General features: G+C 31.1%; 2 protein-coding genes across 2 annotated transcripts; one reads left to right on the plus strand and one right to left on the minus strand.

The window, feature by feature from the left end:
* Positions 1–224: 224 nt before the first annotated feature.
* On the minus strand, positions 225–1764 carry LOC120256849 (NAC domain-containing protein 2-like). Its single transcript, XM_039264523.1, has 3 exons — positions 1348–1764; positions 994–1259; positions 225–740 (listed from the first exon to the last, which is right to left on the minus strand). The coding sequence occupies exons 1-3, from the start codon at positions 1508–1510 to the stop codon at positions 327–329; spliced, it is 843 nt and encodes a 280-aa protein (XP_039120457.1). The 5' UTR covers positions 1511–1764; the 3' UTR covers positions 225–326.
* A 9729-nt stretch (positions 1765–11493) lies between these two features.
* Positions 11494–16538, plus strand: LOC120256852 (aldehyde dehydrogenase family 3 member H1). Its single transcript, XM_039264527.1, has 10 exons — positions 11494–11795; positions 12737–12805; positions 12918–13014; positions 13918–14124; positions 14791–14906; positions 15017–15121; positions 15202–15374; positions 15476–15566; positions 15737–15886; positions 16120–16538. Exons 1-10 carry the CDS (start codon positions 11568–11570, stop codon positions 16357–16359), a joined length of 1476 nt encoding a protein of 491 aa, XP_039120461.1. The 5' UTR covers positions 11494–11567; the 3' UTR covers positions 16360–16538.
* Positions 16539–17159: the final 621 nt, after the last annotated feature.

A 17159-nucleotide genomic window follows, 5' to 3' on the forward strand; every position in this document is an offset into this window, starting at 1 on the left:
ATAAACGTGTGAAATAATCATAGTTTTTATATATAATATAATTAATGTTTTTTTAGAAAGCATGGGTTTTGTTTAGGATAAAAAAATAAGGGTGTTTTGATGCAGCTAATTTTGAGTTCGATTTCAATTCATTAATCTTGACATATATTTAAACTACTGTACCGAACTCAACACATAAACATTGTAACATAGAAAGGCTGGCTGAAAACTGGGGGAGGGTGGGGAAAATCTAAACCACCATTGAATTAAGGGCACATAAAAAACTAACTCTAAATAACAGCCACATGATTGAGATCCGACGGTTTGTGATAACCAGACAACTAGTACTACATAGACTCCAACAACAAGAACATGTCTTGCAGGGCATCGCGAAAGCCGGGAGATACCGGAGAGAAGTCACCGGCAACAGTGGCATCCATGTTATTAAACAAAACTTCAGGGGCAAGGTCCCAACCCAGCTGCCACCTCGGACGGCTCCTGACTTCCATCTCGCACGTGAGGTCCGGGGACAGCACGTGCTCGGACAGCGTGGAATCGGTGTGCAAACTCGGCGGCGAGTCCGACACGTCGAAACAGAGCATGTTTGTGACCGGTGGTGTCTGCACGTGCGATCCGGTTTGGTTGAACCGCACGTGCGTTGGCTTGTTCTGAACCGAAGATGCTGGTTTGCGAGGTGAGTGACCCTGCTTCTCCACTCCCTCTTTCTTCTCGTATATCCGGCATAAAACCCAGTTATCCAGCTGTCAATACCAAATAATATTTAAATTTTAATTAAAAACAATTTTTAAAAAAATATTAATTTTAAAAAATTTTTAAGCCAACAAACTTTTGGTCTATTGGCACCGTGTTAAGGTGTTCGTGTCTTGCTGATAGCTCACACAGAGAGAAGGCACATGTGTATTGAGGTATTAATTCCACACCTGTGTATGACACATTGATTGATCTATATTTTATAAAAAAAAATACATATATATATAAATTTTATATGCATACCAGCAAGCCATTCTTTTTGCGGTCAATGTCGGCAAGTCTATACTCATGCATAATCCAATTAGTTTTAAAACCATTTGGTGCTTTTCCAGCATAAAAAACAAGTGATTTTTTTATCGCCACGGTCTTCGGCATCCCAATAGGTTTATCGGCTCCGGTCGCCTTCCAATAACCCGAACCGGCGGCCCGGTTCGGTCTAGACCCATTGGGATACTTCCTGTTCCTTGGCGAGAAGAAATACCATTCCTTCTCTCCGTATGACGCCATCTCTACAATAACCAAGTCAACGCTTTAAGATTCGTGCAAAAAAAAAATCTAATCAAACGGACGAGGAGAAACAAGATTAGGATAACTCACCAGGAAGTTGCCAAGGGTTATAATTGTAAATATCTATTTCTTTTATAACCTCAGCTGAAACCGTCAACGAGGCGCACTTCCGGCAGAGGTAATGCATGACGAGCTCCTCGTCCGTTGGATGGAACCGGAATCCAGGCGGCAACTGCAAATCTCCACCGTCCATTCCAACTCTCAAAATCAACTAATCAATCAAGCAGGCAAGCAAGCTCTCTGAAACAAAGAATACCAAAGAACAACAAGGATTTATAGAGGAATCCGAGAGAGGTGATTGGAAGTTGACACCTGGACTCTTGATGACGTGGAGAAAGGTGATTGGGTACGCATGACAAGTGAAGTCATGGATGACATGGATGTGGGGTCCACGAGACAAGGGATTGGTTGCATTGACGACCTGCCGCTAAAGAACGACGACGGGGCGCGGCGTCCCTTTGGAGCCGCGGCGAGGCGGATGAAAGCGACGGGGTGACGCGGCGCATCGGGGTTGTGAACGAAGGAAACGATATGATTGGTCGGACACGTAAGCAAGGTGTGAATTAATGGGGGTTGAGTTGCAGCTGATTCGGTCGGCAAAAGTGTCGGTAATAAGACATGAGTATTATTTTATGTTGGTGAGTGTCTAAGTTAAGAGTATCTTAATTATGATCTCATTGATGTATGTTTGTGTTTTTTATATGTATTAATTATTATGTGTTTTGTTTGAATGGGTTTTAGTTTGGAGTTGATTTTTAGTGTTATTTGGTTTTGATTCTATTAGGATTTTGGGGATTCAGGAAGTGTTTTGAGATTCTAAATTGGTTTTGAGGTATCTTGTTGGGAAGTCTACTTTGGTGGCTGGATTGGGATTAAAATATTATAATAATAATATTAATGATAATAGTTAATAAATAAATAAAGATTGGAAAGGTGCACTATGGTATTCATTCAAGTTTGTGATGTGAGTTTGATTTTTTAAAGCTAGAATTAGGTCCATTTAGTTTATTTTAAAATTATTAATAAAGGAATAATTGAGGAAACATCATCAATATTACTAATGAAAAATGTATTTGAAGTTGCTATTTTTATGGCCTGATTTGCATTTTTTTTAATAATTGCGATAAGTATAGTTAATCAAGACATATTATAAATCTAAAACTCGATTATTCTATATCTGCGAGCTCTCACCTAGTGACTCGGAGTTTAGGCTGTAAACTCACACTGACAACAGATGATCCATTAGCACCACTATATATGAATTATTTGTAACGAAAATATAAATAGGTAGGATTTTCTCTTAATTGTGATATTTATTTATTGATTTATTACAATATAGATGAATCATCCTACACACCAAATTTATTTACATCTCAATTATATATTTAAGATAAATTAAATATTCAATCTCATGAATAAAAGTCTTAACCACTTGATTATTATGAGAATGTTCTATATGTTAATTTATGTTTAAATAATTATGATTTTGTAATACATATTTATTAAAAAAAAACAAACAAACAAGTGCTATGTGCTTTTATAAGCATTTTTCTTTTTTTATTTTTTTGGGCAGGGGACAAAAAGACCTACCTGGATAGTATAATAAATAAGAATTAATTTGAAAATAACATGCATCGACTTCGTCATAAATCCTAAGATTTTATGTTTTTATAATTTATTTTTATAATTTAAATTTAATAAAATTTAATTATATTTATAAATTTTTTAAAATTTTACTTTTGCTTGCTTGGTTTGTATGAAAAATGTTTGTAACAACCAACAGCATTTTGAAATGTTGATACTGGTCATTTACGCAAAATTTTATTTTTAGAGAGACTCGAGATCAAAACCTATTTAAAGTGAAGGCATGATATTGTTGAATTTGCATATGCGTTCCACATCATTACATGTCCATGATTATTAATTTTAAATAGAGGTGTTTGTCGTCTAGTGCCAACAATATATATATATATATATTATAATATCAACTCATAAGTTGTTTTTGTCTTTTTCTTTATATATATATATTTATATAAAGGCCATAGCAAAGAAACAGTTACTTAGAAATTGCTTGACTATAGTAATTTCATGGGCTCTTTAATTTTGGAGAGAAAAAAAAACCAATAAAGACAAAAAAAAAAATAAATTTAATTAATTTGCTTTGCTGGATCTCACATGATTACAGCTTTCTTTTTGTATTAATAAAAAAGGCTTTGTAGACTTAGAGCCCTGGATCTTGCAAACATTAGTTTCTTTTTAAATATATATATGAGATGTGGGTGGTTTTGATTAAGATAATAAGATGGAATATACTCAATTGGTAATAATCCAAGTCAACCATATGAGTTGTCCAGCATTATTTGATTTATATTTAAAAAAAGTTATTGAAATAAATTTGTTACTTCTTTTGTAATGATAATATTCATCGGATCCTAATTTAAAATGAGAATGGCATACCAATTCTCTTATCGCATAGATGATAGATGATATATAATTAATATACAACTTTTAGTTTTTATATAAAAATTTATTGAAATAAATTTGTTACTTCTTTTGTAATGATAATATTCATCAGATCCTAATTTAAAATGAGAATGGCATACCAATTCTCTTATCGCATAGATGATAGATGATATATAATTAATATACAACTTTTAGTTTTCATATAAAAATTTATTGAAATAAATTTGTTACTTCTTTTGTAATGATAATATTCATCAGATCCTAATTTAAAATGAGAATGACATACCAATTCTCTTATCGCATAGATGATAGATGATATATAACTAATATACAACTTTTAGTTTTTATATAAAAATTTATTTGTAATTTTGCAAATATAAATAATTGATAATACGACCTAATCAATTATCAATTATTTACCACACCTAGTGTTGTTGACTTTTGTATTATTTTTTCTTTTAATTTGAAATGGTTTATCCACATTTAAAAATAAAAATAATAATAATAATAATAATAATACTACTACTACGACCAAGTCAATTTACACTTTTATTTTAAAATTTTATTTTATTTATTTGTTTGGTTGTCATTAAATTGATTTATAATCAATATATATTGATTTTTGAACTTTATCTCCCTATTTCTTTTTTCTAATGTGCGTAGAAATAATAAATAAAAACATATATTTAGTTGACTTTTTTACTATATAAGTACGCAAACAAATAAAAATAATTTGCAAATATATACATTTTTCAAAAGTATATTGGTTGTGATTCATTCTTCAAGCAAAATATATGGTCATAGATATTGATAGAATATTTTTCAATAAGTATATAACTAACCTTGATAAATTCCAAGGTTTAAAATTTGATTAATTATCGTTTTTAATGTTTTAATAAAGCAAGTAATCCATTCTATAAAATAACTAAAATATCAAATATACTTGACTTTGATGTTATTTTCTTTTCTTGTATTAATTATGGAAAACATTTTATTTAAACATTCATTTAAACATATGCATTTTCTAAGTAGGTATAAATATTTTGTATTTTGATGCAGTGCTACAGAAGTATTTCAGAATATAAATATTTTTTAAGATGAAAATAAGAATATGTTCTTACACACAAATATATATATATATATATGCAAGATAATGAAAAAAAATGGCGGGGAGTATAATAAATTTTAAAGATATTTTGAGAAAACAACAATAATTTTTCCTTTTCTTTTTGTTAATATAGTTAATAGTATTTTTTTTTAAAAAAAAATTCACCCATTAGTAGAGGCATATAAAAAAGTAAATCTATTTGGTTATTTTTTTATATATAAATATTCGAATTCAAAATCATTTACCTAAGTTGCTCTTGTTTATAAAAAAAAGTTAATTTTTTTTTCTATAAAAGTAGTTACTTTAATCCAAACAGACCTTAAAAACATATCCAAAACAGTATCATTTAAGTTTTTATAATAAAAATACAAGCAATTTATTATGATATAAAAAATAATATAAGTGAAGAGTGGGTGGCACAAGTGAAGCCACTCACACTGCAAAAACTATCCAAATGTATAGTTTTTTATTTAGAAATAGATATTTACTTTTAGAATGGTATTAAAAATGGGAAGATTCCTTCAAATTGCATGACAAAGTTGAAACCAGTGTTGTTGGTGGTTTTCAGACTTGGTACACACTTTGAATTATTTATTTGAATGCTTGGATCATTATTTAAAGTCCATGATTTAACCTTTTTAGTAAAATAATCATCAACATATGTTTACTTTTAAAGTTAATGAATCTCATGATCTCATCATAGTAATAAAAAAAAACCTTGTCCATATTGTCATGGATTATATATATGCAATGAGAGCAATGTGTTTGATGTCATCCAAATAAATGACAGTGCATAAAAATAATATAATATTAATAGCTAGTTTTAAAATAGAACCAGATGGTTGTTTTGTTCAAGCAACACCAACTTATTATTATTATTATTATTATTGATGTGAAATTTTATTTAGGCACTTCCGTCAATGATTTTTTATCTTCTTCTTTTTTTTTCTTTTTTCTTTTTTTATCTTTTTGTGTGTGTTTGGTGTTTGTGTGATACACAGACTGATTCAAGCCTCAATTTATAAAGTAAGGGTATAAATGTGGAGATATTAATTTTATATTTATACATATTTTATAATATTTTTTTTTTTGAGTTTCATCTAAAAATGGAAAAAATCGAACCAATCATGATTTCTGACCCAATTCACTACGAACAGGGTGATTTTTTTTTGTTGAAAATCAGGGGGCTGGACCGGATGGGGATTTTTTATAATGGGAATAAGGTGAGGTGAGTATAAGTATGGTTTTACTTTGCCCCGCTGCTTAGGCCGCTAAAAAATTGCATATATACCTTTATGTATTAATATATACATATAATTTTAAATTTTTCACTTTATAAATCAAAGTAAATAAGATTATATCCACTTAATCATGATAGTTATGTATTTTGATTAAACATATGTTTAAAATTGTTATTTGACTTAACTATATTAGTATTTTTCTTACAATTTGAGATGAATAGTATTGTTGTTGTGTTGATATATAAATTGTACCATTTTTTATTTAATGTGGCGTTATATATTTTTGTAATTATTGATGTAAATGAACTAAAAATATATATATATATTTTATCTCAAGTCTTGTAAAAGCAGGGTGGAAAAAGTGTAAACATCCATGGGGTGTTTATGATATTGGAAAGTTAAAAAAAAAAAAAAACAAATGACAGGTCGAGGAGCGGGGTAACATATGTGATGGGCGGGGCCGCTCCGCTCCCGCCCAACGGCCCCAACACATTGCCATTCCCCGGTTCCATCTTATCAATATATATTTAAAAAAAATTAAAATTAATGCACACAACGTAAACTCTTTTCATATTTAGTTTATAATGACTATGTTATGGTTTTATTTATTTGGGATCTTGACTTTGTAAGTTCATTTTGGATAAAAAAAATAAAATAATAATGAGGAGATATGGTTTCTGATTTTTTTTCTCGCTTTTCTAATATTTTATTACAAATAAACTTATAATAAAATTGGTGCAAAATCAAACTCATTGAAAATTAACATTCATTTGTCAAAAGAAGGAGAAAAGTATTATATATCCTTTTCACTAGGTCAATGTCTCCGAAGGTTAGAGTTAAAATTATAATATTATATTTTTTTATCTATATATATATTATCATATTATTTATAGCCGTATTTAGGATCCTTTTAAAGGGGAATTTGATCCTTCAATGAAAATTCCAAATAAAATTGAGAATTTTTTTTTATAAAATATTATATTTCTATAAAGAAAAAAATCAATTCAATATTTTTAAAAATATTATATTGTTATTAAGTGGCGGAACCAGAACTTACCGGTAGGGGGGCTAAAGCTAGAGTGTAAAAAAATTATCAAATAAAATAATTATCTACAGTGAAAATAGTTAAATAATATTACTACAATTTGAATATACATATAGTGAAAAAAAACATTAACTATAATTTGAACTGCTATCGTTGTCATGGTGTATCTGACTAAAAAAAATAACTATATTTAACTAGACAACTAAACAATCATTTATTTACTCTAACATGTATATTATTATATTAGAATAACTAATTTATACTTGCCATGCCACATTATCAACCTAATTTTTTAAAATTAATAAATTGTTTTTATAAATTTTATTAATATTATTCAGAAACTTTTATTGAAAATTTGAAATTTGAATGCCACATTATCAAGTTAAAGTTTGTCTTAAATTTTTATAAAATTTAAAATTTTGGTAACTTTTTGAAAATAAAAAAACTTGTTAATCAGTAAAAGTATAAAAAACTTAACACTTCAACACATTATCAATTTAATTTCTTTAAAATCATTAAATTATTTTTATAAATTTTATTCATATTATTCATAAATTTTTATTAAAAATTTCAATGCCTCATTATCAATTTAATTATTTCTTTAAATTTATTAAAATTTTATAACTTTTTGAAAATATAAAAAACTTATTTTTAGTTAGTAAAAGTATCAAAAACCTAACATTGCAACCCATTATCAACTTAATTTTTTTAATTATTAATTTATTATTATTAATTTAATTAATATTATTTATAAATTTTCACTCAATGAAAATTTATAAATAATATTAATAAATGAAATTTCAATGTCTCATTATCAATTTAATTTTTTTGTTAAATTTTTTTAAAATTTTAAATTTCAGCAATTTTTTGAAAATAAAAAAACTTGTTTTTAATGGAAAGTATAAAAACTAAACATTGCAATCCATGAGATTTGAACCTAGGTGGGCTCTAATAACCACACTCCCACCAACCACTCAAGCACATTGACATCATATAACAATTAATTACAAACAAAATATTATATAACAATATTATATAAATAAGATGGCTGCCGGAAACGGAAAGCAACCTCACCGAGCCGAGGGGGCTGAAGCCCCGCTCGCCCTGGTTCCGCCATCGTAGGGGACCCATTGCATTATTGCTCTTTTTAATGCATGAGAAAGCATCACTGGCATGTAAATACGATGTATACGTGACTCAATTTCACAAAAGCATCATCAAAGAGTGGGGCCGGTGTATGTAAGGGCATGGGGCATCATGTTCTTCATGGAAAAATATGGTTTATTATTATTGCATCTATTTTTTTATTTTTATCATAAAAATGCAATACCTCTTCTTCTAGCAGATCAACCTCTTCCGAATTCCTTGGCCTCTCTTTCTCTTTCTTTCTTCTCACTTTTCTTCAAAATTCTATCTGTCTTTTTTCTAGTCTCCTCCCTTTCCTTTCTATTTTTCTTCAGCCGCCTTCTTGTCTCTCCTTCTCCCTTCTTTCTCTCTCCTTTTTCCAAAACTCCTCCCCTTCTCCTTAGTCCCCGAAGATCCTCAACACTCAAGAATCTCCAACTCCCTGGGAGATTTTTTTATTTTTTTATTTTTATTTTTTTTATTTTTTTATTTTTGAATTCAAAATTTCCAATCTTATCCATAATCTTCATTTTTTTATATATATTTTCATATATATTTGAATTTCCCTCCTTCTTTTTATTATTATATTTTATTCATTATTATAAAATATATATGTATATTTTTTTTAAATTTCAAACGACATGTATATATATCTTCAAATATATATACATATATTCTCTCTCCTCTTTTTATATATTATTATTATTATTTTATTATTTTTTATTTACCCCCTACTTTTATTTGGAATAGGATAATGCCCCTTATCTCCCTTTTTTTTTGCTCCTATTTGAAGTAGGAGAATATGATTCATCATCATCATTTTTTTTATTTATCCCCTTTTTTTGTTTGATTTTAATTCGAAGTAGAATGCCAAATTCCTAATGGGATTAGGAATGAAAATTTTTTTATATAAACATTCTTAAATTTAAAATTTAAAGAAAAATTCTTTTAAGGTCCATGACCCAATTCTACACCCACCACCCAACATGGTTCGGTTGAGGATAGTACCAATTCTAATACCAAATAAGGTAGTATACACATTATTCAACAAATATAATAATTTAATTAAATATATTTATCAATACTTAAAAATTTTAGAAAATTATTCCCACCAATAAAAAAAATATTATTATTTAAAAATTAAGCAATAATATATATATATTTTTTTTAGAAAGGCGACAAGCGCCGGAACCCAGGGATAGACACGTGGGAGAGCCGCACTTAATATCGAATCATGCCCTCACCTTGCACGAGATGGGGATCGAACTCGGAGAGCCATACTCGACACTTGAGGTGAACACCCCACGTAAAAGACCCGATGCCTAGAGATGGCAATTTGTACCCTACCCGATGGGTATACCCGTATCCGTACCCGGTCAAAGAGGGTATTACCCTCTTTGACCGGGTACGGGTACGAGTATTACCCGTTAGTTTTTGAGCGGGTACGGGTCGGGTAAGGGTATGCCCCTACCCTACCCGTACCCTTACCCTTACCCGTTGAAGAGGGTACGGGTAAAACCCATACATGTACCCTTACCCTCTCATATATATATATATATATATATATATATATATATATATATATATATATATATATATATATATATATATATATATATAATTTTTTATAAAACTAAACATTTACTCACAATTTACTCAATATCTATTTTCATAGTGATTAATTTGAAAATAATACTTCAAATTTTCTCTTAATATATTACTTTAAATTTTATTTAACTTCTATATTTATATTTGATAATATTATCAAAATTGAATTTTAGATATATATTAAGAATCATAATTAAATTAAAAAATAAACAAATATAAAAATTATAAGAACATCCTGAAAAATAAGATACTAATAAAAAATCAATTGGATATAACTTATGAGAATTATTTATAATGTTTTTTATATTCAAAATATTACTAGATATTTATAAAATTTGAAGCTATATAAAATATAAATAGTAGATATATGAAAAAATTTTAAACAAAAACCAAGATGGTTAAACATGAACAAAACAAAAGGTAGAGTTACCATTGAGTCCTAAATAGATGTCATTTTTATGTGATTATATAATTTAAGATAAACAAATATATATATCAACTTGTAATTTTGAATTTATGGACATGTGTTTAAAGATTGTAATATAATGTATAATTAATTTATTTTTATTATTATTTAAATTTAATTCAATAATTTGAACAACGGGTAAGCGGGTACCCTGCGGGTATACCCGTACCCTGCAGGTAAGGGTAAGGGTATGATTTTTTTTACCCTGAAGGGTACGGGTAAAGGTAGGGGTGGCAATTTTTGACACGACACGTTTACACGACACGGTTTTAGGAGGGTTTGGGTTAAACGGGTTAGTGTCATAAACGGGTCGACCCATTTATGACACGCCTAAATTAAGCGAGTTCGTGTCATAAACGGGTTGACACGTATATGACACGGTTAACCCGTTTAATATGAATAGATAAATGTGTCTGATAGTAAACTTGATAAATTAATTGAATTATTCTCACGGCAAATATGATGTTTAAGTATATTATGTTTAATGTTAGTTTGGATTTTTAAAAAAAATGTTTTGATTAAAAATTCGTGTCGCGTGTCGTGTCGTGTGGCGTATTAAATGTTCGTGTTTGTGTCGTGTTTTAAACAGATAAACAGGTCGTGTTGACCTATTTAAGACTTAAACGTGTTAAACGTGTCGTGTCGTGTCGCCACGGGTTTTAGACGTGTCGTGTTCGTGTTCTAAAAAATTACACGTTTAATAATCGTGTCGTGTTCGTGTCAGGGTTAAACGTGTCAGATTCACAGGTCAACTCGACACGAACACGACCCGCTAACCCGTTTTGCCACCCCTAGATAAGGGTACGTGTATGGGGTAGGGGTTACGGGTACGGGTAAGAGTTTTTGCATACTCTACCTATACCCTACCCGTTGTCATCCCTACCGATGCCAATGGATCAAATGGTCGTTGGCACAATAATAATAAATTGAATCAAAACTTTGAGGAGCTCAAAATATTTAATTAATAAATATTAAAACAAATATTTTTATTATTAATAAAAAAAATAAAAGTCTAGAAACAAATTTTATTTTATCTTTTAAAAAATAATAATAATTAATAAATCGAAAGAAGCGTAAACGTAAAGCAACCAGAAAACAAGACGCCAAATTTCGTATCTCTAAGACTCCTTCGTGTTCGCAATTCCCAATGCTTCATTCCTTTTTAACTCCCCCGAGATCCCTGGAAGCTCGGCAATGGGCGTGGAGATGGAGGAGAATCGAGGAGCATTCGATGGTCACAGGGCGGCGGAACTCATGGTTGAGCTCCGGGAAGCATTCGGGTCTGGGAGGACGAGGAGCTATGAGTGGAGAGTCGCGCAGCTCAAGGCTCTTTTTAGGATGATTGACGAGAAGGAGGCCGAGATCATGGCTGCTCTCTACTCCGACCTCGCTAAGCCCGAGCTTGAAGCTTTCTTGCATGAGGTCTCTCTTCGCTCTTGTTTCCTTTTAATCATTGATCAAAAGCGAGGTTTTTGCCCCCTTTTTTTTGGGTATCTGATGTTCAAGTTTGTGTTATTGATTTCCGAGTTTCAATTAGTTTCTTGAATGAATTTTGATGTCCATGATTTGTTATTTTGTTTATGCTTGGGATTTGTCCCAATTCAGAAGATCAATCTGTGGTTTTTTTGTTTTTCTTCTGAGTAGAATGCCAGAATTCTTTGCTGTTTGTTGTTCTCTTGCTAATATCTCTCCTAATTAAAAGGAATAAAGTCAATCTTCTCTGCTTAGTGTGTTCAGATTTCATGGAACTTGTTATTGGAATCAGATCCTCTTTCTACAGATAAACTGATATTTGGAATTTTGAAGATGTAAACTGAAGTTGATCTTTTGTCTAATTTATGCAATTCACAATGGTTGCGATTGTTGTTCTCTTGCTAATATCTCTCCCAGTCAACATGAGAGGCATAGTCAAAAGTCAAAAGGAATAAAGTCAATCTTCTCTGCTTAGTGTGTTCAGATTTCATGGAACTTGTTATTGGCATCAGATCTCTTTCTACAGATAAACTGATATTTGAAATTTCGAACATGTAAACTGAAGTTGATCTTTTCTCCAATTTATGCAATTCAGTGGCTGTGATTGTATTTAAAACTTTTTAAGTTCATGACCGTGTAAGTCAATGATAATGTTGTACTGTTTTCACATTTACTCTTCTCTTCTGACAGCAAATAATAGTAATTCCTTGCTATGATACATTGTCTTTTGCTTTTAAGGCTTAGTTATCAAGCTATTTTTGTGTTTTGAAAGCAATAATTATTCATCCATCAAACCCTGCTAGAGTGTTCACATGTTGAATTATTTTTTACTTTTGCATGTAAAAGCAAAAACCCGCACTTCTTTTCATGAACATGAATCTGTAATGCAGGTTTCTTTGACGAGATCTGCATGCCAACTAGCTCTTAAGGAACTGAAGCGTTGGATGAAACCAGAGAAGGTATTAGATATAAATGGTTCTGATTGCTGAACAGTGATTTCCTTCAAGACTTAAAGTGTTTTATGATACTAACCAAGTTAAGCACTAATGAGTTTGGTTGTCCTTTTTGCAGGTTTCTAGTTCTATTACCACTTTTCCATCATCATCAGAAATTGTGTCAGAGCCCCTTGGTGTTGTGTTGATCATATCAGCATGGAACTACCCCTTCAGTATGTAATATGCTAATTTTATTTTGTTGCACATATATGAGAGTTGGCAAACTCGAGTTAACTTGAGTGAGACTTATGTATGGTGTTAGATTTTATATTTTTGGTACTAGTGGACCCTATATGGACTCTATATGGGTTTGGGGGTCTTACACCAAAAAATCCCAAGACTTAGTGGCTCAACCCCTATACCTATATATAAACTCATTACACTTCTATGAACATTTCTGACTGTATTTGCCCTTGGCACTCTCTCTGCGCAGTCTATCTTTTCTTCTTTAGGGTGAAGATCTACACATCACAAGTGGCTATTTGTTTCAGCCTGCAGACATCATTTTATTTCCTCATGCCTAATTGGTTCTTTGAATCATTATATGTTATCCTGTTTGCATAGTTAAAGACTCCCTAGAGTTGTCTAGATACACGTGCTTATTTACTTCATCTATCCTTTTTCTTTTAGAGTGAAAAGGCTTCACAACACTGGCTTCTATTTGTTTCAGCTTTGAAGGCATCAATTTTTTCTTTTCTCTTTTTTGATCTGATTAAGACTATTATTATTCCCTGTAATAATGTCTTCCAGCCAAATTATGTAATAAACCTTGTATTGTCCTTTTTTCAATCATATGCAAATAACATCCCCTCACCATTATTCAAACTCATGGTGTCTTGAGAATTTTTTCTTTGTATAGTCATGCATTTCTACTTTCTAGCATTTATCTTTAAGTGTATTCTCTGTGGCTGTTTCTTTTTCTTCCTAATGAATTTGTGGCCATTGAGCTACCCTGCTATTGTTTTCTCAACTCTTGAGATATTCAAGATTTTACCTCTGTTGGTGCTCTTTTTTACGTGGTTGATGTAGTTTGCACAAGTTTTATCTTACCAATAAAGCTTTTTTTTTGGTGCCAGTACTATCTCTTGACCCAGTAATTGGAGCTATTGCTGCTGGGAACGCTGTTGTTCTAAAGCCTTCTGAAGTTGCACCAGCTACAGCATCATTTTTTGCTAGAACTTTGCCAGCTTATCTAGATAGCTCTGCCATTAGAGTTGTTGAGGGAGCTGTCTCTGAAACAACTGCACTTTTAGAGCAGAAATGGGACAAAATTTTATATACAGGTTTGAATTACTTTCTGTTTTTGATTCTGAACAGTGCTTAATACAATAACACATGTGTATGCTTGCATTCTGCCTTCACTTGCTTTGTTTAAATACTGTGCTAGGTTATATGACATGAAAAGATTTAATTCTGCCCATTATGTACCACAGAATCCACTTTGAACATTGGTATATAATGTGCTTACCTTTTGTGTGTTACATTTCGTTATCATTGGTAAAGATCAGATTTGGCATAAGACCATGAAGATTAAAAACACTATATAATAAGAAAAATATTAGATCCGCTATAGTTCATTGTTATCATGATGAATGCTTTTCTTTAATATGGAGGAATGTCTGCCACCTACTATCAGAAATAGCCCAGGGCCATCATCTGCCTTTGTTTTGTATTCATCTTTAAATTGTATATAGCATTTGATTTTTATATATCCCTCATGTATGTATCATTCAATCTAAGTACAAGAAGAATAAATTGTTTTTCATTTTTTCATGTTTAACCAATGCATAATAATCTGCTATCACAAACTCATGAGCAAATAATAAGTGGGAAGCAAATAATAAATAATATAGTCAGACTTGGTAACTTTGTTTATCATATTCTTCCTTTTTATGTGCATGGTATGCCCTTATTCTTAACTTAATTGATTGAAATTGGTATCTTTTCAGGTAATAGTAAAGTAGGCCGCATTGTTATGGCTGCAGCAGCAAAGCACCTTACACCAGTGGTCTTAGAGCTAGGCGGAAAATCTCCTGTCGTTGTCGATTCAAATGTCAATCTAGAAGTAAATCAGTTTATATGATTTTTCTCTTAAGGGTTCATGAGTTTTTCTATGATTTGCATTATCCAATTCCTGGAAAAACATATTGATTGTCGCCTCTCTTCCTTTTCAAGGTGGCCGTAAAGAGGATTATTGTTGGCAAGTGGGGATGCAATAATGGTCAAGCTTGTATATCTCCAGACTATATAATTACAACAAAATCTTTTGCTCCAAAACTGGTAGGGATGTTCCAATAGTAAATAAACATATAAATTGTTCACGTTGTCCTAATGTTGTTCGTGAAACTACTTTGCATTAGGTGGAGGCACTCAAAAGTACTTTGGAGAAATTTTACGGGGAAGATCCTTTGGAATCAAAAGATTTATCACGTATAGTGAATTCCAACCATTTTGCACGCTTGACAAGGCTCTTGGATGAGGATAAGGTTTATGGCAAGATTATTTATGGAGGGCAGCGAGATGAGAAAAAGCTGTAAGCATTTTAGCTTTTCCAAACAATCTCATCTAAGTTGTCTTACTAACAAAGAAAATGTTAGCAAAATCTTAACAATTCTTGTTGCTTTTTTTCTTCAGCAAAATAGCCCCTACGCTCTTATTTGATGTTCCCCATGATTCTCTTATCATGAAGGAGGAGATATTTGGTCCTATACTTCCTATTATTACGGTGAGTGTCTCACTTGAATGTGCATCCTTTGGTACATCTTCTGTCCTTAATGTCCAACAGCCTTCAAAAGGCAAGCTGTTATTACTTGCAAGTTGCAACAATGATCCTCTTTGTTTCAATTCATCAACATGATTTTACTATAAATAATAATTAGTTCTATTTGATACTAGGTTGACAAGGTGGAAGAGAGTTTTGACATCATAAACTCTAGAACAAAGCCCCTGGCTGCTTATCTCTTCACCAAAGACAAGATTTTGGAGGAGAAGTTTGTCAATAATGTATCGTCTGGGGGAATGCTCATCAACGACGTAGCCCTTCATGTAATTATACTTGCCCATCAGTCAATTTACCGTATTAATTGCATGTACATTTACAAAATCCTTTACATATATCCTAGAAACTCGAAAAATGCGCACATAACCATTTCTCATCTTGAGTACGATTTTTCTAGCTGCACATACTTACTCTTAAATTTATCATGACATGAATTGTTTTTCTAATTTATACCTCCCCAAATATCTACTTAAATTTCTTGCTTTTTTACATTGTGCAGCTTGCAAACCCGAATCTACCATTTGGTGGTGTCGGAGAGAGCGGGATCGGGGCTTACCATGGTAAGTTCTCATTTGATGCATTTTCTCACAAAAAAGCCGTCTTGCATCGCAGTTTCGGCGGTGAAGCTCCTGCAAGATACCCTCCATATACACTCAAAAAGCAAAGAATTCTCAAGGCTTTACTTGGGGGTGATATCATATCACTTGTTCTTGCTTTACTTGGATGGCCTAGATCATGAATTCTCTATAGTTGGTATAGAAACATGTTTGGTTGATCATATTTCTTTATCATGTGGAGTGAGTTCCTCCCTTTCCCTTCAAATTCTGTATGAACAGCTATAAATAATTTGATGAAGAGATAAACATAGCATCTGGTCTTTTAAATTTTGGATAAATGTGGGCAGGTCATTTTGATCCATTTCTTCTGCATTGAATAAATTCATGTATCTGTTTGTCTTGGTCTTGTTTGCTTGATTGATGGCTTTGTTTATCTCTTCAATTTTTTTTTTCATATGGTAGATTATTATTAGTTTTTAACAAATTAAATGCGGAGAAGTCACATCAAGATGGGCACAACTGTGCAGTTAATCTTTTTAATGCACTTGTGCTTTTATCCCACATAATACGATCATAATATCTTACGTAAGGATCAAGTGTCAATAGATCAAGAAAGAGTTTATTTACGGTAGATCAAGAAAGAGTTTATTTACTGTGGATTTGGTGGTTGATGAATTACAAATTTATTCAATTTTGCAAGTTTTTTTTAGTCTCACAACATTCAAATTCTGAAAATATCATTTATTAATAAAGACATTAATTTATATATTATTTCCCATGAATTAGCGCTTATATATATATATATATATATATTTATCAAGTTTTACATGTGACTTTTTTTCCACCGGTTTCAATTTATTTTTATTATAATTTTATTATTCAAGAAGTACGTCATCTTTGCATCCATGAAATTTATTTCAAGAATGGTCTTTTGTTTGTTTCTCACATTTACGAGAAAAACGTGGCAATAAATATGATAATT

The sequence above is a fragment of the Dioscorea cayenensis genome, unplaced genomic scaffold (assembly GCF_009730915.1).
Source record: "Dioscorea cayenensis subsp. rotundata cultivar TDr96_F1 unplaced genomic scaffold, TDr96_F1_v2_PseudoChromosome.rev07_lg8_w22 25.fasta BLBR01001667.1, whole genome shotgun sequence".
Lineage (NCBI taxonomy): Eukaryota > Viridiplantae > Streptophyta > Magnoliopsida > Dioscoreales > Dioscoreaceae > Dioscorea > Dioscorea cayenensis.